This window comes from Phasianus colchicus, chromosome 9 (assembly GCF_987193195.1).
Source record: "Phasianus colchicus chromosome 9, bPhaCol1.hap1.1, whole genome shotgun sequence".
In the NCBI taxonomy this organism is placed as follows: domain Eukaryota; kingdom Metazoa; phylum Chordata; class Aves; order Galliformes; family Phasianidae; genus Phasianus; species Phasianus colchicus.
This window is the reverse complement of record NC_143444.1, coordinates 21,764,487-21,791,264: the sequence shown is the minus strand read 5'-3', so window position 1 is coordinate 21,791,264 and position 26,778 is coordinate 21,764,487. Positions and strand designations below refer to the sequence as shown.

At 37.5% G+C, this 26,778-nt stretch overlaps 1 protein-coding gene across 3 annotated transcripts in view; it reads right to left on the bottom strand.

Moving 5' to 3' along the window:
- PIGK (phosphatidylinositol glycan anchor biosynthesis class K) overlaps positions 1-26,778 on the bottom strand; it is an 82,484-nt gene that overhangs the window by 24,622 nt on the left and 31,084 nt on the right. For all 3 annotated transcript variants that reach the window (XM_090146507.1, XM_031600690.2, XM_031600681.2), the window contains one exon: positions 24,958-25,130. In XM_090146507.1, the coding sequence (XP_090002633.1) occupies positions 24,958-25,130 (173 nt within the window). The remainder of the gene's footprint in view (positions 1-24,957; positions 25,131-26,778) is intronic.

The window sequence follows — 26,778 nt, the reverse complement described above, 5'->3', positions numbered from 1 at the left end:
CTGTCTAATTTATAAGCACAGAACAGTGTCATACTCCATCAAGAGAATTACGTTAGTTAGCGTGGTCAGCTTTGCAATCAAAGAAAAAAAAAAGCAACAATTAGGACAGTCAGTATAAAGAATTATGGGAAAACCTACTGCAAAACTGTGACTGAATCCTACACGAGCCCCACGGTAGCTGGGTCTCACAGGCTGGATGAATTACCTGTAAAAGACAATCCTCTTCTGAAAGCATAAAGGACGGAAAGGCCATAACTAGAAAGGAGAAAAAGGTCAACACGGAGGACGTTCTATTTTCTCCTGTGTTTTGTAGGGTGGAAGAAGAACAGGTCAGGAAAAAAGATCATATCCATTGCCATGTTTCTGACCTTGCTTTTCTCTTTCAGACGGACACAAGGAAGTTGCTTATTTTGCTTACAGAATTTCCAGGTGCCTTGGATTGCATTCTTTCTTGTTAAAGAACAGTTATGTCAGGAAAAAAATACAGAAAATGACTTTCTCAGTGGATGGAATTTGTGCTCAAATCACGAGGTAATTTGAGGCTGTAAATTCACAAAAACATTTGGCCTCACTTTTTACTTCGTTGATATTTGACACTTAAACCTTTATACAATTATGAGCTAATTTGTTGTAATAAATATTTTCTTATATGCTTGATGTCTTTCAAAACAATTCTACTATAAAAACAAAAGTCATCTTTCATGAATTAATTTTCCTGTGAGAAATGCTCCTTTCTGTCTCAATTGAGCATGACAGCAGAGTGCTGCCAACAGTGGCAAAGCAAGCTAACACAGCAGCATATCAGCATACACTGCATCACGCCTGACAGCTAGCTGGTAAGCAAAGCATAAGGAGATCTTGATTTTCGTAAAGAAGACTAGAAAGAAACAGAAAAATCAGAAGAGATGTGGGAAGCAGTAAGAGACAGCAAAAGAGGAGGATCCCAAAAAATTCAATTTGGAAGTTATTTTTATACCGCCGCTGTGAGTGTTCTCAGATGGAGGAAAGTAAGCATAAAACAGAAACTCTGGAAAGTGAATCTAAATCCAGTAAAATGTGTCAAGATATTTAGTGAAAAATCTTATTTGTTATTTATATTTACATGCTCTTTCTTATGGGAAAATTCCTGAGAGACCCAATGAGTGCTGAAGTACAAACCCTTACAATCAAGAAGTGGTATATTCTGCCACAAGTGCCACAAGACACAGAATAGCTGCAATGGCTTTAGGGCATAGATATATTTTATCTCATGCAAGTATTGTAAAAATACAAGAAAAAAGAGCAGCATGTGATCTACTACCTGGTTTGCTCACGGCAGAAATGTGCTGTTAGGACACTTCAGGAAAGAGAAAAGACTTGATAACTAGGACAACCTGCACCAACACAGCCATAAAGCCTGGCTTACTAGGCAATGTAAACATCCATTAATTACATGAGGTAGTAGGGCTAAGGCCTATACAGTCTCTAGATATACTGGCTTGAAAAGAGCACATTCTTTCACATATATGACCCATATATGACTGAGCACAAGTAATATTGCACCTCTTTGAAGCTAATGATTCTGAAAAGTAAGTCCTAACACATAACCACTCCTCTTAGAAACTACACAAGATTAAAGTCAGACTGTTAAGTCAGGGTAAAGAGAAGAGGCAATCAGAGACAAAAAATACATTAAGGAAGAAGAGCCTTGCACAGCTCACAAACCACAGCCTCATTTGTTAACCAGATAACTTCTGAAAACTGTGAATGAAGATACTGCAACAGGTTGTCCCATTTCTAAAAGCGGCTTGAAAGCAGAAATGCTGCAACTGGTCAGACAGTCAACATGTCATCAAAGGATGCAAATAACACAGCAGTGGCCTAAATCTGATATCCCAAACTAAAAGGCTGAAATTCCTAATTTAAGTCCATGTATAGCACTGATAGCTTTATTGACTGTAAATACACGAACGTGCTTGCATCTGGCAGTAAAAAGAAAACAGAACACCAAAGCTTTATGCACCACATCAGAAAAAGTTATTAGGTTTCCTATTAAAGAGAGACTGAAATGGTCTATGTCAGGTTTGAGTGAATAGTTTTTAAAATTGGCCATTAAGAAATTCATCTACCATAGCCATACTACAGAAGATTAAGAATTAGACCTTGGATCAATGCCAGGTACTTGATCTACCTGCTAAGTCCTAACTTCATGTGTATTTAAGAATAAGGTACATTTAACCAACAGAAGCACTAAAATACATGGAAAATGCCAGAAAAGAACATTGTTAATTTTGCTTTTCCTCAAAAAATGTGCAAATACATCCTTTTCTTCTCTTTTGAAGGGCATGCAAGATTTACCTATAGGCATGTCCACCATGCTGACAGTCACATGTAAGAGAAACAAACACTCAAAAGTAATCATCATCCCAAGGAATGTCTTCATGACATCTCCTTTATGGTATCAATTTCTCCTATTAAATAATCAAAATAAGCCTTTTGACTATTTAGCAGAATGTTCAGCAGAAACTTTGCTGCCACCACCTTTGCTCAGAAATGTATGGATGTACCCTGTAAGAATCTGATATGCATAATAATGCAAACAACTTCACTCATTTCCACTCTACTGAGCTCTGGTTAGCCAGAGAGCTGGCAGCTTACCTAGTGTGACTTTGTGTGACTGTCCAGAAGAATGCTAACGTGCACCTTTTGCAGTTCACTATTGTGAAGTCTGGAAGTCAACAGATGAGTTATTGTATATTCAAAGATGAAGAGAAGGAGATATGTCTGTAGTGGAAATATGCAAGTATTTCACAATTTCTGCCAAGCACACCAAGATCCTTGGGTAGATGAATGCAGTAACCTGCACTTCATGATGTCTGCAGAAACTAATCCAGCAGGTAGCCTACTCAGGCTAAAAAAGAAAAATGAACAATATAACATGAAAAAAAAAAAAGAAAAAAAAATGATCTCTGATGCAATGAAAAATTAAATCAACATTAGACACTCCTGGATTTATTATCTGGAGAAGCAAGCAGTATTGCTGACTTTTATTGAAAACAAAAAATATCTTGCTGCAGTAAACTTACTTAACTTGACCTCTACTTGGCCTCACTTATGTAGAATGAAGAAGCAAAACATCTTATTGTTTGGAAATGCAAATACTTTCTGCAATCTGTTCATTTCTTTCAAATAAGCGTCAGTAATTTTGACCCAAACTAGTTGCACAGCTTTAATCCCGGAGTCTCTGAGCGCGTGGTGATTTCTGTTGGATGCTATCATAAAAGGTCTGTTACCATTTCCAGAGTCTGCCAGACACATTTCAGCTTTAATCTGTTGCTTCATAAACTGTATAAAACTAGACTGTAACAAATGGTTCCTCTGCCTTTCTGTGATCCAGATATAATTTCTCATCTGAAGAATCTCAAGTGATTAACTTCTGCCAAGCTACATATACTTAACCATCCCAAGATCCTAAAAAGAGGTGATGGAAATCTGTATTGTGTTTCAGCCAAATACACAGGTTGACCAATACTTACTCTTCTCTCTTCTGGCCAATGACTTTTGTTAAAATATGTTTAGACACTGAAGGGACTCTCTGTTCTTCCTGCTCCTATTTTTACACTTAGGCAAGACACAGGAAAGGAATTTGAAAGAATATTAGCTTAACTAAGCAGAACTGTCTTTGCTGCTACTGGAAAACACATGACCTGGAGGGCTTATTCTGTTATCTCAAATATTCCACATTTTAGGTAAATTAGAAAATCTGTCTTGAATTAATTTAAACTTCAACATGATGATGCTGCTGAAGCACAAAATGCTAATAAAAAAAAAAAAGGAGATAAAAGACCTGCTAAGTCTCTCCTTTATCATTGAATATCACCATCTGAGTCCACAGAAAAAAAGTAGCTTCCCTTTGCTTTACTTTTCATCTCCACAGCATGCAGAGTTTGTGGGGGAGAAAAGAGAACAAGAGACTCCATGAATTTTCCCAGACTCGGGCCATGTCATATGGACAAGTCTAGCAATATTAGAGGAGCTTTTACTGATGATCCAGACCAGCCAGAAAAGACTATCTCCCACCAAGCTGAGCAAAAGTTCAATTTTGTTCGAAGTGTGTTTCTGCTATGCATAGTAGCTGAGGCTCTAACAACACCTGCCAGCACATGAAACATCAGAAAAATCAGTGGGAATATATTTTTAAAACAAACAATTAACATGGTAGCATGCCAACACAGCAGTTCCATTATTTTGCAGCCACTACAGTTAAATTCATATTTTGTTTCATTTCACCGTTCCTTTCCGCATGTTTAAATTCAAGAGAACGTATCTGCATTTGTCTAAATTGTTACGCTTTTCGACAAGCACTTTCTAAAATGTGCAGGGTTTTTAAATCCCAATATTTCTACACCTACAGAATGTATTTTTGTTTTTTCAGTTCATGAGTCATGTAATGTACCATCCAGCTATAATTTCTAATGAGAATATTCAGTTCACTACAAGAATCTGTCAAACAGTGGCAATGTCTGTTTCCTGTCTGACATTACCATCAGGCCTTCTTCTACCATACTCCCTGCAGTTGAAGCTTCCTACTTCACTTTTTTCTTTGCCTTTTCACTCAAATTCAATGTAGACAGTCACCTGGAATTAAAGAAATATTGTTTCTAAGAAGCTTTTGCAGATCATTCAGTTAGACCTCCCAATACCAGACTAGGTCAGTCACAGCCTCACCAGCTGCCTTCAAAACCTCACCAACCTCTCCACATGTTTTTCAAAGAGGAGAACTTTTCTCTTAATGATAAACCTGAACCTTCCAAGCTGCAACCTACAGCCAACATCCCCTGGTTAGAAGAGAGTTTACCATCTCTAACTGCATTTCAAGCTGCTGTAGTTTGCCACTACAATTCCTGTCTTTACAAGCCTAAGCAAGCCCAGTTTCCTCAATCACCTTTCAAGGCTGGGTGCTTAAGGTCCTCAGCATCTTGGCCCAACCTCTACTGACCCCTCTCCTGGATCTCAGCACCTTTCTTGAAGGGGAAGGCCAAAAGTCAGGCAGAGTATTTCAGGTGAGACTCCACTAGCACTGATCAAAGGAGAAATAGTAGTAACACTGCTCAATCTGCTAACAATCTCATGTACCTCAGCAGGCAGTTTGCCTTACTGATGATGACAGGCTGCTGTTGGTTTCTACACAACTTCATGTCCACCACAGCTCCTCAGATTCTTTATAGAAGGGCTGCTAATCAGCCTGCCAGCTTCCAGCCTCTGCTGGTACAAAATAACAAAAAAAAAAAACCAAACAACAAAAACGGAACTTAAGCATTTCTACACAGAAAAGAGCATATACTGATACCAATAATAGACTAAGTTTGAACACGCTATATCCTGGGCACTCAGAATATTCATCTTAAAAATTACAGTTATGGGTTTTCAAGAAGTGATTTGCTGTGCAATCAGCTCCCCCCTAGACACTAAATGTTGCATTTTCTCTTTGGATACAGCATCATCAGTAACACATTTGTACAAAGCAGAAAACAGATATACACAATGGACAACAAAACAATACACTACATAACTTAACCATTTTCTCTTCTTTCACCAGTTGGGTTTCCTCCTTTGTTCCTCTCTCTGCAGCTGGCTCTGAGCAGCCATGGCAGAACTGAGCAGCGTTCCAAATCGGCCGACTGCCAGCAATAAATGCTTTAGGAGATCCGATGGCTCTCCTGTCAGCACACGTGTCTAGGTAACAGTATACTATTAAGCACATTAGAGGGCTTTTCTTCACATTAGCTGCACAGAACACATACAGCTCTTAAGCTTTTTCTGTCTAATCTTCTAGAGCATTATTTCCTTTTTGTTTTGTTTTTACAGGCAGCTTGTACCATTTTTGTCATGATTTTGGTTCTGTTTGTTTTTGTTAATGGCAGGTGAAACCTCATGTTCAAATCCTAACACTTAGCTACATTACATTCTTTGAGGTCAAGGTACTGCAGGCTATGGAGTCTGCTGATGTTGAACAAGGAATCGATGACTGTGTGACCTGAAAGCAGACAACCTTTTAATTTGCATTGGTATTTCATGATTTGTATCTCCATCCTCCCTTATATCCTGGTTCTAGTATTAGGACCAGAAAGGACTCCGCTCCTGTCCACTGCAGACCACTGCATATTAAACAGAGCACCCTATATTAAGTTCTCTGACTGTACACATTTTGCAGCTAGAATTATTTTGGTATTCTATTCCTAGGAACAGAAACAGCAGCAGCAAGGCAAGCCACTTGTCAAGGTAAGCCAGTAAGTCCAAAGTATATGGGACAGACATAGGGACACTATCGCCTTCCAATCAATTCAGTGCTGTAGTACTATCATTATCTGCCAGATATACTCACACAAGAGACATTCCTGGATTTGTAAGTTATCCCTGGCTGCAAAGCTGAACAGCAGGCTGGACAACCCAGGCTTCTAATGTTCCAAAGTGGTTTCTAATCCAAATACCTGACACAAAATCCAGTATCTCAGACACTTGCCAAATCCAGTTTTCTGATTACCTCACTCTCCTCTTGCTGGGAAAAGACAGATGCAGTAGCTCTGAGCATGCCACAAGCTATAAGCTCCCTTTCTCTTTGCAGTCTTCAAGGGACAAGGCTAAAGCAGGAACAGAATCAGCTCTGAGTGAGGTACAACCATATCCCTCCTCATATTTCCTTCTCAGTTACCTTAGATTTTCTGTAGTGTCTTACTTGGTTTACTAAAACAGCAAAGAGCTAAAAACATTTAATACAAAAAGGTTTTTTAAAAGAAATCTCAGTTTTTTTCCATACCCATGTTTATATGAATTTTAGTTTATAAAAATCTTGGAATGATCTTAATCAACAACGCTGTACATATTAAACAATGTTACACAATCATCCAAGATTTTCTTTACAAAATAATTTAGCAAAAACCAGTTGCATGAGATGTTTTTATTTCCTAAAAAATTAAGCAGCACATTTTTCAAGAACATTTGCATGGGTTGGTCCTTGCACGGGGTAAAATAAGTAAATAAATAACTTGTCAGCAGAATTATTATGCTAAAAAGTGTCTTCAGAACACTGATAGTAAATAGTTATTTGTGAAAATTGGATTTGAACTTTTAAAATCCAACCTTCAGTATTTAGAACACGCTCTCCAGCCACACATCTCACTGGCTGTGCCTGTGTTCAGCAAGGTTTATTAACCTAATCTCAGCATTATTTTCTCCATTATCTAAAAGTTATTTCCTGCTAATGTTTACAATCTACAAAGTAGATACTACGAGCAACAGACTCCATACAGCAGAAAACATTGCAATGCCAACCTGTCACAACTTAGAAATTTCAACCTCTCAAGATGCCTTATGTAAAAGAATGAAGCCCTCAATGCTGCTCAGGACCTTTGCAATACACATGTCTGTACATAGGCACGTATACATAAAGAACAAATATGAAACTGAGGTAAGAATTTAGTTTCTTGGTTCATTTATTACAGATAATGAGGCCAGATTTCTCCTTTACTATCTGCATATGGAATAACTAAAGGTTACAGAAACAGTAGAACCTTTCCAACTGCACAGTAATATGCTCAGGAAAAAAAAAAAAAAATCTACGGTGAGGAAAGCACAAACACAAGCAAGAGTCAAAAGAAATTTTGCATGCTATATATTATCAAATATATGGAGAAAGTAAAGAGTTCAGATTCTGTCATGCAACTTTTAACTTGTTATCGCAAGCACCACTCCTTTCAGTATGAATATCAAAGTGCTTTAATATATGAAATCCTTCCACCTCACTCATAGTACAAATACAAATTCTACTCTAATTCTGGAGTTAATAAAAGCCAAAAGCATATGATAATTGAGCATGTGGGTCCCCTACCACAGCAAAACTAAGCAAAAAAAAAAAAACTTATTTCTGCATTTTAAATACAACATCTCTGCTGCAATTTTTCTGTCTACCCTAAAGACCTACCCTACCATTCTAATAAAATCTTGCTGTAAAACTTTGAGTGCATGTTTACTATTTATAACTAGCACATGTATTGACTGTTGGTCAATTGAGATTTCATGGGGTGCAGGCTAGATGTGCAGCGTTTTATGCCAAATATTGCTGGGTTTACTTTTTATACTTGAATGTCTCCCTGCCTTATTTATTAAGAAAACAAGCCCATAACAACAGCAGCAACACAAACATACCCTGCATTTACAGGGGCTAGGACAAATGCAGCAAACACACCCATCTTCAATAGTGAATATTTAAGTCACTTTGAAATGAAAAATTTCCATTTCAGTAAATATGCAGCACTGAAAAGTACTCAACTTTCACTACAGAACTGCAGTCGTTGTCTTATTACAGAGCCCTAGTCTGAAACATGATAATAAAGCATTTATGAACACACTGCACTCCTTGTGAAATAAAGGCCTGAAAGACAGATATAAGAGGGGAAAACAGCACCACAGAAGAACACTTGCTGTCTCACACTGACTGCTAAGCAGCTGACAACACATTCGCTGCAGCACTCATCCAGCAGTGCAGGCAGGGGCTGCTTCAGCATCACGGCAGTGCCACGATGCCATCACCTTCCTGGAGAGCTGGCAGCCTGGGTTCCACTGGGAAGCCATACGAACTCTGAATAAATTAGGACTTATGACAAAAAAAATCGACAATGCTGATGGCTCTCCATAAATGGAAGGACCTAGGAATTTCTGCTTATCTCAAGAATGCACTTTGTTAGAATTTAAATACTTTTGCTAATGGCTTGCGGCTATGAAAAGCTGTTGATCAACTACTGTCCAGCTTATCTTTAGCAAAACTGCTATTCAACAAGAGGGCTTTTCACAGGAAGGAGGAGGAAGAGATAATCTAGTAAAAGATTGAATTATTGAGAAATTATGGTCTAAATTCAACACAATGGTAAACCTAGTACAGCATAATGTCATGTTACAATGACGTCCAGGAGCACAATAGAAGTGTGTTTCCAGGTTTGAGTGGTTTTCTTTCTGTTGTTCATTAACGTGTAATAGAGCCAATATAGCACAGTGACCATTACAGACCAGCTGTATACGTTACATCTCAAAGGTGAATTTCTACTGGAATTTTATACACTTAACTGTTCAGGACAATAACTTGATGGTGTGGTATTTTAACTTACCATCTGAAACCTGCTTTTCTTGTAAATATATTATCTAACTGCATGTACATGATATTGCTGCAAAGGTAAGCAAATCCCAAGTGCAACTGGCAAAGGATAAATCTTAAGAGATTCTGAGGGCCAGGCAAGGCATGGTTGACTCTCTGGAAAGGCTCTCAAAGGATATCAGCAGGCCCTTCTGCCAGCACACAAACACTACAAGCTTTTCCACTTCCTCTGCAGGTCACAATCTCAGCTGTGAGCACAGCACCCTGCTGTCAGCCTACAGTATCCAAAAGGCAGATACACATCTCAGCAAAGAGCAGAACGCACCTTTTTTCTTGCATGTGGAAAGAGAAGTTCTATGACACTCTTAATAATTAATATACATATATATATACACACACACATAATTACAGAGGTAAAAATAAATAAAGAATGTGTTTTAATTTAGTAAAATACACATTTCCCCCAAGCTTACTAATCTGGCAAGAAGTATTTTGCAAGGTGATTTATTTGCTTGCACCATCTAGTGGGGTTGAGTTTCATCTGACAAAAATGCAGGGTTTGGCCGTGCTCCTGCCTCATGACACCAGTGACAGACAGACCGTGTTTCTCACAATGTGCTCAGTATCTCAAGCCTGCATGACCCACCACAGCACCACATTTCTGGATTTCCACACATCTATAAAAGCATATTAAAAAAAAAGTGCTAGAAAACCATTCCTGTTTTAGTCGTGCTAAACATGTTCAGCAGGAACTTAACCGAGTCGTCACACAAAACTACTTCACAATGTAATGTTTATGAGTTTTCTTATCTCAAGTGTACACCAATACAACAAAAAACCTCAACAGCCCTAACAGACTGCATTGTGAGATAATAAGGCTTCATGCTGTAATTTGATTCTGCAGGGCTTTTGGATCAGACCTCTGGAGGAGGTGGGCACACTGAGCAAAGCGCTCTGGCTGCAGGAAGGATCTGGGAGCAACAACCACCTGCAATAGTTCTGAGTGCAGCAGCAACCAAGCCCCCACACTGCCCCAGTGCTAAGTTGGCACCCTCATAACCCACTGCTCTGACACAGAACTTTCATCACTTGAAGCCCAGCCACGCTGAACTTTACCAGTTTAAGTTCCTACTTTAACATAGACATATATTTGTAATCACTGGCTCTTCAGAAACAATACTTCAGAATCAGAAGAACAGAAGAAACAGACACCAGTTAAGAATTGCACTGACACAGGCAAAGCCCCAGGGCACGGCATGGATAGCTGGTACCAACCACTTGTACCATGCCAGCACACTGTAACACAAGCAGCAACCAAGCAGGTGCTAACACAGTCCTGAAAACAAGAAGCAAGTCAGACAGTATTTTAAAGAAAGGACAAAGTATTTTTTGCTTCTTTTGTTGAACTTAAACATTCAGAATGCTTCAATGTTCACACTCTTTGAAGATGGAACATTAAAGTGCATGTTCCACTTTCAAAGTTTTCTTATTTACCTAAGATTTCAATCTGGACCACTCTGTGAGTACTAAAACCAAATTTCAGATTTAATAGCTGGAAAAGTAGGAAAGAAAGGATGCTTGCAATCTTATCACATGTGCATTTGATATTAACCTACATAACTAATTCTGCCCAACTGTGAAGCAACATATAGGCAAAACACTAAGTTTAATACACAGAATGAAGAACTGCATTTAAAAAGACAAAAAGCAAAGCATGGCATGTAAATTAAAGAGAACAGGCTCAGACACAAAGGCATGGGAAAGTGACTGTGCAGACTGCATAAACCTGTTTTATACAGGACATCCTGCCCCCCTTCAGCTTACCAACATTGTCCATTCATGAAATTCTGCCCAAGAACTTAAAAGCTGCCTATGCCAATCCTATGCAGTCAGTTGACCTAACAAAATCCCACAGAGAACTCACGGTATTTCTACCATCAGGTAAACTTTCATCAGGCAAACTTTCAGTCTAACCGTTGTTTGTATCAGGAGAGGCATTCTTAGAGCTTTATCAGCCATAAGTGAACATCGTAGCCTTAAACTCTGTTGAGAAGAAAATAAGCAGAAGCATCTCATACAACTGTCACCCGTTCTTCATGAAATTCACAAAAATGTCTCTTTAATAGAGTCTAATGGATTCCAACACTAAAACTTTATTGATAACAGTCCTCTTATTTTTATTTTAAGGGCAATCAGCTGCTGATTAGGGATTTTGAAGGGATAAAAGCTCAGTATTAATCATGTTTGCCTTAAAATTTCATTTTCATTTTTTAATGCTTTATCAAATGGCCCTCACATTTTCTGTTACATTTCTCCACTATTTACTTAGCTTCTGTCTAAAGCCCTGGTGGTTGCTATGGTAACTTCGGCTTTTTTTTTCCCCCCACTGTTCATGCAGGTTTTCATCAAACCCAATGATTTTTTTTTTTAATCTTATCTGCTCAATAACAATAGTTCCTTGACTAAAGTGCTGTACAGTGTACTGATGAGAATCTGGCTATTTCACATTCGTAACTGGAAATAAAGACTTACGCTTTACTACTTTTCGAAAGCTAGCAATCGAAGCTTTTTTTTTTTTTAATGTCTGAGTACAATTACTTACTTATTTTAATCTGAAATCTATTCACGTAAAATACACTAATTCAGAGACTAGTATACGTAGGACAAAGCAATTTTTAAAAATAGTAATGTTTAAGAAACTTGTGTGGAACTTCCTAAAAGAAGTTGGGTTTTGGCATCTTTTTTGTTTTGTTTTTTAAAGAAAACTGGCCACCGTTGTTTTAAGTAGATTAGGCAGAACACAAATAAAGACAATGAGCATTGAGCGATTTTTTTTCTTGAAACTGCTAAATGTGCTTAAGTGCTGCATTACCACTGCAGATCAACATCAGTTCAGATCACTCTTTCATATAGGAAGAGTTTCCTGTCACTTTCAGAAACTCTCCCTTCACGTTAGAACGTAGTCTGTTCTCAAGTTGGTCTAGAACATACAAGAAACAAACTGCATATGCCAGCAAACAGATGAAGTACATGGTAATGCTTGAGCCATCTCCAAATGCTTTTCACTCAGATTCTTACATTTATTTTTCCATGGTTATATAAGTTCAGGACTAAATTCTTTGGGGTTTTTTGTTTGTTTGTTTTTCTTGAGGTTTTGGCTTTTCCTGAATGCATAGGAGATGCTCGTTTGATATTTCCTGTAGGACAATGTCATATTTTTCTACTCCACACAGGAAGCACCTCTCACGAGTGTTTGCCCCTCTACTCATGAAAAGTAACTCAAATACAAGTATTCAGACAAACCCTGGGCTGATTAAGCTACCGAAGATTTATTCAATCTACATGACTGAACACTAAAAATATAAATCCACACCAAGCTATTAACAATAAACAGATTAACTACCTCACTCATTAACTCAGTTCCAAAAGTAGCATTCATCTCTAAAGTTTTAATCCGATGTGGACATCTGGCCCTTAATGTTGCTCCTGAATATATATACAGGCAGTGCTGTGCTGGAGACAGCTAGGTCCAGTTGACAAGAGTAGGCTATGGAAACGACCTCTTGTAACCAATGGCTCTTAACCCTGCTTCCCTCTCTCTGTTGAGCTGAGCTTGGTTTGACCAAAACTGCTTTTTCAGCCCATCCCATCATCTCCCAGCCACTCTTGGGGCAGACTTTCACAATCCAGCCATTCCACAACCTCAGGCAGCATAGCAGTGTCACCCTCTGCTGTCTTGCTCTCTTGTCCATCTTTTCAAACCAAGCGATAACCTCCCATGAAACACACCCAGTTGCACAGCTAGAGCATCAAACTGGTTCTGTGTTTGACATCTGGAGAAGCAGAGGACTGCAGACCTGCTCAATATGTAATGCAGGTCTCCAATTAGCCTCCTCAGTTACCACACTTCTGCAGCTGCCATAACTGTGGGCCATGCGCTTAGGCATAATTTAAAAAATAAATGATAAGATCCAAGTTAGCAAGGAAGTTTTTATCCTCTTTGGAACTCTGATGTTTGAAAACAGTTTGAAAACTGCAACAGAGACAGAATAATCTGCTTTTAATACTGTTGTCCTCTTAAGCACAATCAAAAATACTAGCAAAATATATGAAGGATTTACAAACTAAGAAAGTTACTACATCGAAGAATCTGGCACTAAGAACAACTCTTCATTAGTTTGTTTGGGGGTGAGTTGCATTCAATATTCATTTGCCCAAACAGTTTGTCTTTTTATCACAGATTATGGATAGGAAGATGATCCTTCTGAAATCAAAAACAGTTTATGGTTTTTTGACTTAGCAACCAGTAAATTGCTGCTATTTCTGATTACAGACTTCATGACTTGCTCCTCTCTTGCTATTTTTTTTCCAATTCAGTTTGAAGAGAATCATACCCAGAAATTATATTTTTACTTCACAAAGACAGCTATTGATGACAACATTCTACAATTTCCTTCACTCCATTCCCATAATTTTTTCATCTTAAATTTCTAGTTAATTAAGCTTTATTATATAAATATTCTTTTGTACAATTCTGATTGCATTTAGCAAAATAATCTGATCACCAGATGAGCACAGTAGGCACAAAATGCATTAATACATTAATTAATTCCTGTTTCAATTTATATTACACCATCTTTACTGAGACTTCAGTTTGCTACAGTGTGCAGGTTGCATATACAATTGGCACATTAAAAGAATATAGGATTTCCTCTGTAGGTGGGAGTTTCTTTATAACAATATCTTTATTAGCCATAGTTTCTGTAGCTTTTTCTCTTATGCTCAGCTAGATAGAGGCAACAGTCACACTAAGATTATGTCTGCTCCATACCTGCATTTTTTAATATAATCATTTAGACGTAAAATGAGCCTCCCCCTACCATCTCCCTTTTTTCCCCTAGTCTCAGAATATCTTGTAAAGGACAGCTATTTTAGTCTTCATTTCACATCTAGAGAAAGAGGGAAGAAACAGCTTGAAACTAGTAAGAGACAATTATCTAGAATATCTACAAACTCAACCAAGTACGCTTTGGGTGCCATACTATCACACATAAATTACATGTCAGACTACTAATCACTATTATTCTAATACATCTTTTGCATCTATTATTACCTGCCATAAAACTCATGTATGTGTACACAAATTCAACACAGCGATAATGATAATCTTTTAAGATCTGCACTGTAATTTAAAATGCTTTATATTTAGAATTAGATGATTTAACAACAGTCATAATTTGGCACATAATTACCAAATGACTCGTATACTCCCTCTTGGTGTTAAAGAAATAATTATGTTTGCATAAAACCCTGATAATCCAATGCAATATGGATTTTGCGACTAATGTTAGCCTCTGTTAGCAGAACATGTACCCCACTACCACAATTTATGCCCACTCCATCACCAGACTGGAAGTACGTCCCTCTCCATAGCCTTTCAGCAGTCACCAGTGTTACTGGAAACAGCAATGGGAGAAGTTGCTTTCAAGGTGCTTCCTAGATGTTCGCTCATCAGAAACTGAATAATTACACATCATTTAAAATACAACAACAACAGAGTGACCACTAACCTAAGCCACCTCGAATACATGGCACAGAAATTCTAGCTGCCACAGCAAGAGCAATTTCTTCTGTCCTTCCTAAATTACTTCATACATTGCAGATTCCTATGGAATCTAATATTTTTCAGTAGTACCATTAGATTCACAAACCACGTAGAAATATACTGTTTCAAGGATTTTTTTTTCCCACCTAATCACATTTTTTGTGCCTATACAAAGCTTTTACTTTTAAGAAGTTACAATACTGTGTGGATTTACCTATTTTACAGATGCATATTTTTTATGAAGATATTTATAAAAGCTCCTAATCATCTAATAAGATAGAAGTCAGCTTAAAGTATTTTGTAATAAATTATCCATTAGTAAAACTGTATCAGAGGGAAACCACACACAAAAGAAAAATGAAGTAGGGCACTATCTGACAGCTAAGGAAGCAAGAGAGGTTATGTCCTCTATAGCTGAGATGCAGAGCAGTTTCACTTAGTGGCTGTTCTGCTCCAATTCCCCAGATAAAATTTAGACCTACAGCAAGCAGTCTTCATTCCTATTTTATTCTAGCGGGTAGTCATGGTTCAGACTCTTAAGTAACCAACAGGAAGAAAAAAAAAAGCTACTCAGTGGGGAACTATGATGTTTAAATATTATGCTGTACTTAAATTGAGATAAACCTTTTAATAGCTACTAGGTTCATTATTCTCTTTTCACAAACTGAGTCATAAACTGCTAAATATGTAGAGATGTAGCTTTTGTCCTACTATTTCAAACAGCAAAATAATATTAAAATTTTAGAGCAGCTAAAACGTGCCTATGGCAACATGTCTCATTTGCAGGTAACACAGGACCAGAAATCATGCAGGAATACAAGTAACTCTGATTTTTATCTCATCCGAATTACTTTATATAATACAATATACAGTATCCCACCTGTAAAATGTAAACAACTACAGTGGATCTACAGGAAAAAATACCCTCATGTGCTTCTTTCACACAGTTTGCACTCAAATAATCTTTCCTATTGCATTGAAAATCTGTCCACTCCTATCCTTCAGAGCACTGTGCTGTGCAAAAGGAAATTTAGATGTATAATCTGCAAGGCAGATTTGTCCCTAGTTTTGGAAAGCTTTTGCCAGCAGAACCATAGCCCTGGACTGTAGTTCCAGGAAGTCAGCCATGGGGAAAAGATTGGCATATCACAACCCCCAACCTCCTGTCCTCTTAAGAGCCCATATGGGCTCTGCACAAACTGCAAAGCAAGGAGCAGCAGCCAGCAGGATGCCTTTGGCTGCTCTGGCTAGCCAAGCTAGTGACTCCTAGCCACGGACTGGCTCTGCCCTCTCCATGATACAGTGCCCTCAGCAGGAAGCACAAAGACCATCTGCTCGCTCCTTGCGGATAATCTCCTTCCCCGCAAGGGCAGCAGCTCTGCTGTGCCAGTGGAGTATAAATTATACAGACTAACTATCTGGGATCAGCTGGACTACAGAAAACATGCATTTTAGTTGTTTATTCTGATAGCCAATTTGGTTATTCCAAGCAGAATAAACAAGCCCAGCATTGGCTTAAGAACATGTGATGCACCACACCAATAAATACACATTTAGAACTGGTTAATTGGATGGAGCTATTCAGATTCCTAGTCAAAGAATCTTAGGAGTTGGAAGGGACCTCTGGAGATCCCCAAGTCCAACCCACTGCTAAAGCAAGTCCCATAGAGAAGGTTGCACAGGAAAGCATTCAGACAGGTTCTGAATATCTTCAGAAAAGGAGACCCCACAACCTCTCCAGGTAGCCTATTCTAGTGCTCTGGTACCCTCAAAATAAAGTTTTTCTTCATGTTCATGGAACTTCTTGTGTTCCAGCTTGTGCCTGTTGCCCCTTCTCCTGTTGCTGTGAGCCACTGAAACGAGCCTGCCCCATCCACTTGACCCTGTAAATATTTATTAGCATTGATAAGATCCCCTCTCAGTCTTCTCCAGACCAAACAGTCCCAAGTCTCCCAGCCCTTCCTCATAAGAGGTCTCTCATCACCTTTGTGGCCCCGTTAAATGTAATGCTAAATATGTACTTAAACTTTTTGCAGAATAAGAGGTAGCCCACTTTCACAAAGTACCCTTCCACACACCTTTTGAAACTGCATGAGTCCAAACATTTGTCATCCACCATCTGTCACTGGAAAACCAATAATCTAATTCATCAACATTTACAAAAGTATATTAAAGTGATGAGCATCAGAGTGAAAATATACACTCAGTCAAGATAAAGACTATAATCTGTTGAAGATTATTCTTAGAGATTAACAAAAAAAAAATTTTGTTATCCTTCTGAGTGCCTAAAAATGTATCAACAGATAGTCTATGTCATTCCATCTTTTCCTCCATATCTGGTCCCTGTAGGATTGATTTTGTATCTTTCACATATCAATATATGAGAAATCACATGGAAAATATAACTATAAAATTGAAAATCTGCCAACGGGTGTCAGGAGGATGATGCAACACTGTTAAGTGTTTTGATTTCTAATCAAGCATTCTCTCAATATTGGAACAAATTTGTATGTCACCTAGACTTCAGCACCATTTTTTTTTTTTTAACCAGTAGGAATAGAAACTTCAAATAGCTATCATGTAATTCAAAGAGCTTATGCTAAAGCGTCTGTGAATATCAATGCTCAGCATTTATTCTTCCCTTCCCCATAGTAAAGGAAAATCCAGTCTCCACTGTGTTCTTGTCCTCTCTTGGAAACTACTGGAATGAAATGGAGTTTGAATCCTCAGGGTTCAGGAAGGGGACATCCTGCCCTTCCATTTGCTCCCAAATCCTAATTCCTGCCAGCTTCCAAAATACTATGTAGGTGACACTGCATTCTCACTAATTCCCTATCATACATGCGGAATGAAAGTGGAATTCCCCAAACAATGCAGGTTGGTTCAATTTATATTTTTGGAAGTCCAGTGATACCTATTCCTATATCCACAAGAAACATAAATACAGTTTGACTTCGCAAAAGCCTAGCAATTTCAGTTCGCAATCAAAATATGTTAGTTCTGTTGATGACACAGGAACATATTGCCTTCAACTGTACTAATTCTGATACTGTATTACAAAATAGGAACATGAGTGTAAACAAACATACATATTAGGTAGGATCTTTCAGTTCACCCTATGAAAGAGAAATCCTGCCTGTCTTTATGTTCCAAACTAGATTTAGATTTAGAGGTCAGATCCAGATGATTAAAGGGTTTTCATGCTTTTCAATTCTCTTTTAATATTACGTGAAGTTGTGTCCAATTTAGTCTTGCCCTTTTAACAGTACCTGGCACAACAAAGATGGGCATCACCATTCTATGAAAGCTGAACATCCATAATTACTACTGAATAGTAACTGGAGCCCACTGAAGTGACTTAGCTAGGATCCAAAAAAATACTACATCGTATCCAATCTCTAAATAGCAATTGCTCCAACTATCTTTGTATTCCTCCTGCTGTATTTACTTTTTTTTCCTCAGGACATTCAAAACACTTTGCTATGTTTCATTACTTTTTGTTCATTTCTCCTACTGTTTACCAATATCTATCCTTCATGCAATTACAGTCTACTGCCTTTGAAAAAAGCTGAATAAATTCTATTTTGCAGTAAGTTCTTTAGCTACAGCATTTTTTTTTCCTGTAAGATCAATCTTGCCACACAGTTAATATTCTGCTGTCCAACAGATTTCATACAATAATCTTAGCAGTAGCTTGAGCACTTGGTAGACATATTCAACATCTGTTGTTTCTCCTCCCACACTCTGTATAGATTTCTGATACCCCTGACCAAGCATATAAAACAATATCACTTTGTAAAGTAATATTACATGGTGCTCAGCAAGCCATCTGTAAACCCACTTCTTATATGATCAGATCTACTTTTGTAATCACCTCCATTTTTCTTTCCATCCTTTGATGCAATTGTGGCTTCCCTTCTCTCTCCTTGTCTGAAATTTCCAGTTGTCTATTCAAGCAGCTAACTGGACTGAAAAGAGATGCCTAGTAATAATGTGATGCTTTTTATGGATTTCAGCTCTTCTTCTCCTCCCACAATATACATTTATAGTTTTCCTTTCTTTTTTTTTTTTTTTTTTTTTTTCCCACTGAAGAACTAAAGCCCCTAGAAGGTTTACTGTGAAGTGTAACTTCTTTGAGTGTAATAGAGTCTTCAGAAATAAGCAGTGCAGAGAAACTTTTTTCTATCAAAGAGATCATCTTGCAGCTTACTGAAATCAATAATAAGACTTCAAGGACCTAAGTAAGAAATTTAACAGCCCTATAGCAAAAACTTTAGTCCACCAAACACTTGATTTGAGGAATGCATCTCCCATTGGAAGGGCTGGGAATTGCAGATAGAGATCATTTCACGGTCTTTTAGCCATCAGTTATATAAATGTGTTGTGAAGGCAAAATGCCCCTTCCCCCCCACAGCTTTGGACAAGATGTAAATTTTCAGTGGCATAAATCTCTGGCCATCTGGAAGGTAATCCCTCAGGCACTCAAAAAACAAGTGTAAGCTTTTTCACAATATCAAAACAGAGAAAGACTAAGAGCTCGTGCATATGCTTTAATACCATATAAAAAAAAATAGCAGTGTTATTTGAGCCCTGGAGACTTAATTGCTATGTGCCCAGATTCATTTCTGGGGCATAAAGAATGCTAACATATGCTTGGCCACTGAATTCCAAAGACATAACAGTTCCATAATAATTGTTTCAAGATGCCTCTTTGCTTTTTCCCCTATTTTTTTCCTTTCCCTTGAAATTTTCTTCTGAAATCACAAAAAAAGTACACAACAAACATTACACCTAAGAAAGATCAACAGTTGCTCTGGTATTTTTGATATGAAAATGATGATAATAATAACAATAACAACTGATATAATTTTATTGAAATTATAATGCTGTCTCAAAGCCCTGAAGAAATACATACGTGGAAATACTTTCTGGTCAGATACAGGACAAACATTACAGTTGATTGCATGGTATTCCTGAGTGGCAAAATGTAGAACGTAACTATAGAAGTACCTCATTGAATAGACATTAATTTGAATTTTGTGAGTGGACAGCAAAGCAAGAAAATCAAATCATTATCTCCACATGAAGAGCAGTAGAAAGTCTAAAGAGCACATTAGGGGACTAGAATTAGAAAGCAGCCCAGTCAACTGTAAAAATAATAGCAGGTAAAGATCACACGAGGGAGAAAAGGTGAAGAAATATTGAGAAAGAAAAAAACCCAAGAATGCTACATATAAAGATGTAAAAAGGAATAGATAAACAATGAAAAATAATCTAGACTGAAGATCCTGCGATTCCTAGATATTCTCAGCTATTTAGATTGTTAAAATCTGCTGAATTTACTGAAGGACATTCAACTAATTTAGTCATTACCTGTCTAGTACCTAAACTATTATAATACATAAGTCAATTTGCAGATGAAAGTCACTTACAAAGAACAAGTCTGAAGTTAATAGAAAGACTGCCATTGACTGTTATGTACTTTAGTCTTTATCTAAAGTGAACTTTGTGGGGCATTCACAATACACAGCACCTCTGCAGACCAACAGTTTTCTTTTTTTGTGTGTCAATTCCTATTTAAACTCTATGTATGTAGGTTCAGCAGAGTGGTATTCAACTGAAAATGCACAAAACGACTGCAGCAAAGCCAAGTAGTAATAATTAAAGCTTTGTCACAGAACAAATACAGGATGCCTTATAAACTCCACTAAAGGTAGAAGAAGGGAAAATGCATCCAAGATTAAAGAAAACTTGAGTTAAGCTACAGTTTTGCAACAAAACATTTTCTTATGAACAACAAAAATCTCTGGCAAAAATTATCATCAAAAAAGTATTTTAAATTAGTAAAAAAAAAAAAAAAAATCTATTACTCAATTCTGCTTTTTATTGCTAAACAGGGAACACAATAACCAAGCATAATATTTGTGTGTTTTTAAGTTTTTCGCAACACGATTTATAACTAGCAGTCCCTTTTGATATTAGCAGTCATCCTTTTTTATTCTATAGTCATGTTACACTAGTGAAAATGTATCCTAATACACAATGGAAGTCACCATTCTGTCAGACTTCCCCTCTGCTGCCATCTGTTGCACAGCATTAAAATGTAATGGAATAGTGGTGGGAAGGTTCAACCTCTACTGCCGTGCCACCAAAACCCACCTGTGATGTCACAGGTCAAAAGAATAATATAGGAAGCATTATTTTTGCAGCAGCCTTTCCATTGAATTTCTTCTACTACTGCTATTGCAGTCATCTTACCTTGAATTTATCTTTTACTTTTGCAAACACAGTACTGTGTGTACATGCACATATATACACATACATTTATCTTTTTCCAGCCAAGCAGACAAAAAAATAAATGTATTTACAAAATACTTTAAGAAATACAGCAGTAATATTTAACTGCCTATTACTTCTTCAAACTCTCCAAATTAGTTGTGACTATTAAAGCACTTACGGATTAAAAACATCCACAATTATGAATTCATTTTGTTATAATGGTAAAGCATTAAGGGAAAGTATACCACATGCATAACTGCTGAGCATGCTTCATGTGTGCTGATGTACAACAAGTGTAAAATAAAAACAGAGCCTCTCCAGAATTTACTCTGAATAAATAATAATAATAATAATTATTATTATTATTATTATTATTATTATTATTCAACTCCTCCTTCCTCTCCTCATCTAATTTCACTCTAAAGCTGATCGAATAAAGGGGAAGAGAAACCCAACCCAAAGCTGCTGCCATCCCAGCCCGGCTGCCTTAGCGCTGCTGCCACCTCCCGGCGCCCACCCGCCTCTGCGAGCACCTAATCAGAAATTAATGGTGATCTCCAAACTAACTGAGGCACCTGGTCAAAAATTAACAGCAATCTCTGAACAAACACAGCTTCTGCTACTTTAGGAAAAGTCCACTGCGCTGAGCAACATCTACCGGCCAAATCAAATTACATATTTGTTCACAAACTGGATCCCTTTGTGTTCAGGAATACACAACAGCAGCTTCATCCATCAAGCACATAAAACTGAGAATAGCCAGTAGAAAAGAAGAACAGGAAACAGAAATAAGGAGTTACTATCAAAAAATGGATGGGAGACAGCATTAGTAGTAGTGTACTGCAAATAAACCAATCACTCACAATTATTTTCTATCACACAAGCACCCTTCTTAAGCCAAGTGGCTCAGTTAAAACTCTTCAGTTTTAGGACAACAGCCCCTGAGAGTAGTGCACAGTTCAGCCCAGCACAATTAATAAACCTGAAGCCCAAACTTCAAAAGCAATGAAACTAGGATGGTTTTATATGATGCTGCCTTTAATTCACCTTCTACTACTCTCTAGGGAAACATTAAGCCCTCATTTTTCCCAGTGTTTTCTCTGTTACACAACTCTTCCTCATGACAGGAGCAGCAGGAGAAAGTGATCTAACATGCTGTACAGCCACAATCTGAGGCTGAGACACCCCGCACTGATCAGCAGTGCTCAGCTCCACACAGACCTGTCTGCAAGACTCACCATCACATTCATGTTCATGTTATGCTCTTACAGTGATTTAGACACACACAGTAACAGCCAGAGCCCCAGGGTCCATGAATGTCATCCAGGTTTTGAAGGTGGCAGCTACAGCCCAGGTCAGGAAGAAACCCTCTGAAGTGAACATAGCTTAGACTGAAACTACAATGAAGAAAGGAAACAACAGGGGATTCCTTTTTTTCCCCCCCATCAGTTTTAAAGCTTTTAGACTGAAATAGTCTCCAACTACTAGACAGAAAGAAAGCTTCCCCTTTTGGTTATTTAGTTGTTTCTTTGTATGAGCTCAGCTCAAGCAAAGGAAACTCCTAAGGCTGCACTGGGACTACCAGAGCTGGTATCACAATCAGACACTGACCTCGCAGTGCAGAACTGCTTGCGCTGAGCTTGCGTGAGCCGCGCTGCAAAGTAATTGCTAAAGAATGGTGCAACAGAAGAAATGAGATCTATGGAAAGATCTGGCAAAGTCAAACACTGAGTTAGGTGAAACCTTGCCCTGTCTGTAAACAGCTCAATTCAAAGGCACGGTCATATCCCACAACAGCATCTTCTCTACCCATTATCTGTGCAGTCAGTGGCTTTGTTCAGTTGTTGTGTTTGAAACAGTATGCTTAGTTGCACACATTGACCCTTGCAACTTCATAACAAAAACAATTCCCATCTAACATTCACTAAGACTGGATCAGAGCTGGGGTCCCTACTTTGTTTCCCTGTTTTTCTCCCTAACACAAATATTTTGTAGCACTCTACTGCCACCAATATGTAAGAACAGAAGGAAAAAGCTTGAAACGGAGAGAAAATGATTCAAAAAAGAAGGAACAAAACAGAACATATCAAATGTTAAAATAACACTGCAAAATATCTTTTAAACAAAAAACATAACAAATACAATACAGAACAAGGAAAAGATTCAAAATGCTGCACAGATTTTCTCAGAATAAGAGCAGCATGCACAGATTTACAGTGACCTGTGTAACACATCAACATTTGTATTAGGGGGCACAGATTTCTGTATCAGACATTTCCTGGCAAATACACGTGTTTATTTTAAGGCAAATTCCTAAGGAGTGCAAGTTCCATTCTATGCAACTTTTCTGCTCTTCACAAAAGTTTTTAGAAACACTATTAAACAAGATTATTGATGACTGGTTTGGAAAGATTATTAAATTCTGGTCTTTGTTGAGTAAGATGAAAACTCATTAAAAAGTTTATTTTAACATTTGGCATCACTATAAAATAAAATGAAAATAATATCTTCACTATACACTGAAGAAAAAAGAAAAAAAAAAAAAAGAAAAAAACCAACAAGCTTTAATCCTAACAGCAAAACATCCCAGCTCATTCTGAAAGCTGCATAGGAAAAAATAGCAAATAAGGTATTGAGGTGGTTCAAGAAAGCATCCTGTACAATTCATAGTTCAGCATTCTGGTAGGCAACTAGGTAAGCTTACAAAAAGTTCACTTACTATTAGTATACTAAAAGCAAAATAATATTTAATTAGAGCCTTAACCAGAAGATTTTGTAACTAGAAATGTATCTCACTGTGAGATTTAATTGAAAAGGAGGGTGTATATACTTTGCAGCTCTGAAATTAATAAGTCTGAAACCTGATTCTCCTTTAAATTTTCCACAAACAAGAATCCCACATGGTGTCCTAGCAAAAACTTTCTTTTTTTTTTTCCAGAGAAATAAAGAAAAGAAAATCTAGTTTCATTAAATTGTTCTAAATGAAGCAAAGAATTATTTAATTTGTATATGGCTAGTACTAGCACGCACAATATAGTTAAAAGCACAATATGAAACTAAATTATAAAATACATTGGACTTAGTGTAGGATTGTATTAATTACAAGAGCCCGAGCTAGCATTATCTTTAAAATTAATGAACCTGATATCCACTAACAATTTATCTGAGTGATAGTTAATATTAATTCACATAAATTTATGAGTTGAAAAATCTTACAATCTTGGTCAGAGTTGACAATTTTTTCTTTCTTCCCTCCTAGAGGAAAGTATTGTCAAAGCTAAAAAAAATGCATCAGAAATGGCAGTACAATGCCAAATAAACTGCTGCACGAGCACATCTTCCTTTACATGTTTCCAATAGGTGGCAACAGAATACCAAAAATACAAAGGAGTTTATAATTCCTTCTTCATTCACAAAGAAACAGAATCCCTGTTAACTCTACCAGCAAATTTGCACCAGCAGTGTTATTCATGTAAATCATTACATCTCTGCAACTAAAATTCTCTGGACAGTTAAAGCCAAAAGGCAGAGAATTTGCACAATAGAAACACAGCATTTATTAAGAAAACATTAATGAAACAACCCATGCTTTGAACTCAGAGCTTATCCGAAGAAGTAAACTACTATAAAAAGGAATTAAAATGTCTTTGCACATTAAACTATCAAAGAAGAAAGAAAACTTTAGACTACTTTCTTTGTTGTTGATGATGATAGCCACACCTTGGTCTTTAGAAGTATTTACTTGCAAGATGGAATGAGGGAGAGGGAATTTTTTTTAAACAGAATGCTTGCAGCTGACAAATCTCAGTTTTATCAATAGTCCATACTGACTCCTTGGTCCTTTCAGAAAACAAAGTTCTTCTTCCCTTGACAATTATAAGGCAGTTTTGATTCTGCTCAACAAAACAAAATAATATACCAAATATAATAGATAATGACTACTCACTCGCTTTCAAAGCCAGCTAAATTACGGTCCAAAGAAATTGTCTCTGTCGTAATTTCCACTTTTCTTACACTGCCAAAGAAGTCTGTTATCAGAACATTTTGAGGGTCTCGCTGGAAGAGATCGGTTCGATGCCCAGGAGTTGAAACACACAAACTCTTTGGACAGACCTGAAACTGGAAACAAATATGGAAAGTCATATCATGCCCCTCATTGATCGATAGTTTTCAAAATGAAATTATTATAAAATTAGACAAATACCATACATACATTTTGGTAGAACCATTAATTTTCATTCGAGCTCCACAGCCAAAAAAAAGGGACTGAAATAAAACATTAAAAAGCATAAACAGAAAACCTTAATCCTCAGCTATCAATATGAGCGTAGAAATGCTTTTGTGAAAGCCAACTACAACTGACTGATTAAATGTGAAAATGCATTTCTGAACACAGAAGCACCAACACTACTGTACCTTCCAAAAAGCAGAAGGTGGTATAAATTCTTCATGCTTACCAAAGGGAGGCAGGCAAGCTTCACAAGCCATGACAAGTATTTAGCTGTGAAGGCTTTAAGATTGAATCAAGAATTTAAATTTTTAACAGGAAAAAAAAAATCCTTATCCTTATTTCTGGTTTACAGCCTATGAATTAATACTCAATGAGGATCTTAAAATATCAAAGGTGTACTATGCACATTAAGTTCACACTGACATGTCTGTAGCACCTATAAATTAGTTATCTACTTCTCTATTAATTTTATGTACCTATCAGTTCCACTACTTCCACAAATTCCAACAGAGGGAAAGCAAAACCAACACTAACAAATTAAATTTGTTTAAATGGACTCATTTTCTGCAAATGTATCTTTATACTGAATAAGCAGATACAATGATGACAGATTAGTTGTAATACTTAAAATATCTGACTAAGTAGCATGCCTATTAAGCAGTAAAATTGTTACAAATCCAGAAGTTATTCAAGGCAAAACCAGAGAATTTCAAATGCAAAATTTTGGATTGGGGGATTTTTGCACAGGTCCTAACACACTGCTCACAGAAGTCTCTAGCATTTTCCATCCAGACAGATTCCAGGGTACCTCCTAGAGCACACAGCTTGTAGTTTAATTAGTAACATTACACGACTTCAAACTGTGTAGCCATGAAAGTCAATCAGGGCCCCACTTCCTGGCCTCTGAGCTGGGAAAGCTGAGTTCGTGTCTCAGTCCACAGAAAGCATTTCATAACTAAACACACAACCCCACCAAACACAGGCAGAGACAAACAACCTCTAAGGTAAGGTGAAAGGTCTACAGCACCTCGAACAGCTTCTTGACCAAATGATGCTGCCCACTGAGCTGCCTCACAGGCAGCCTGCAGGCTGTGTGGTAACACTGTTTGTTATGCAAGTCCTTGTGTGTTCCAGCAACAAAGAATACTTAACAGAGCACATTCATGCACAGGACTACCAAGTACACTTATCTTCCTAAAATGACATTTTCCAAGTGATTTTCACAAACAGGTCCATTGGTTACATGATATAGATCTTATATACCTGATTCTGTCATGAGTCAGCTGGTTGCACTCTCAGGGAGTATCACAGGTCCTAGTTAGCACAGTGCAGACGCAGCCTGAATTATCACAGATGATGACTGATGAAACCTGTAAGTTTCAGTTCCATACCTCCTAGCAGAAAAGCTTTGCACAGCCCAACACAAAATAGACAGGTTTGTATGGCTTTTTTTAGGACAGCAGAAACCTTCTCTTAAAAAGTTTCTCAGAGAGAAAGCAATGTACCTGGTTCCACTACAGACAGATTCTGTGTCAC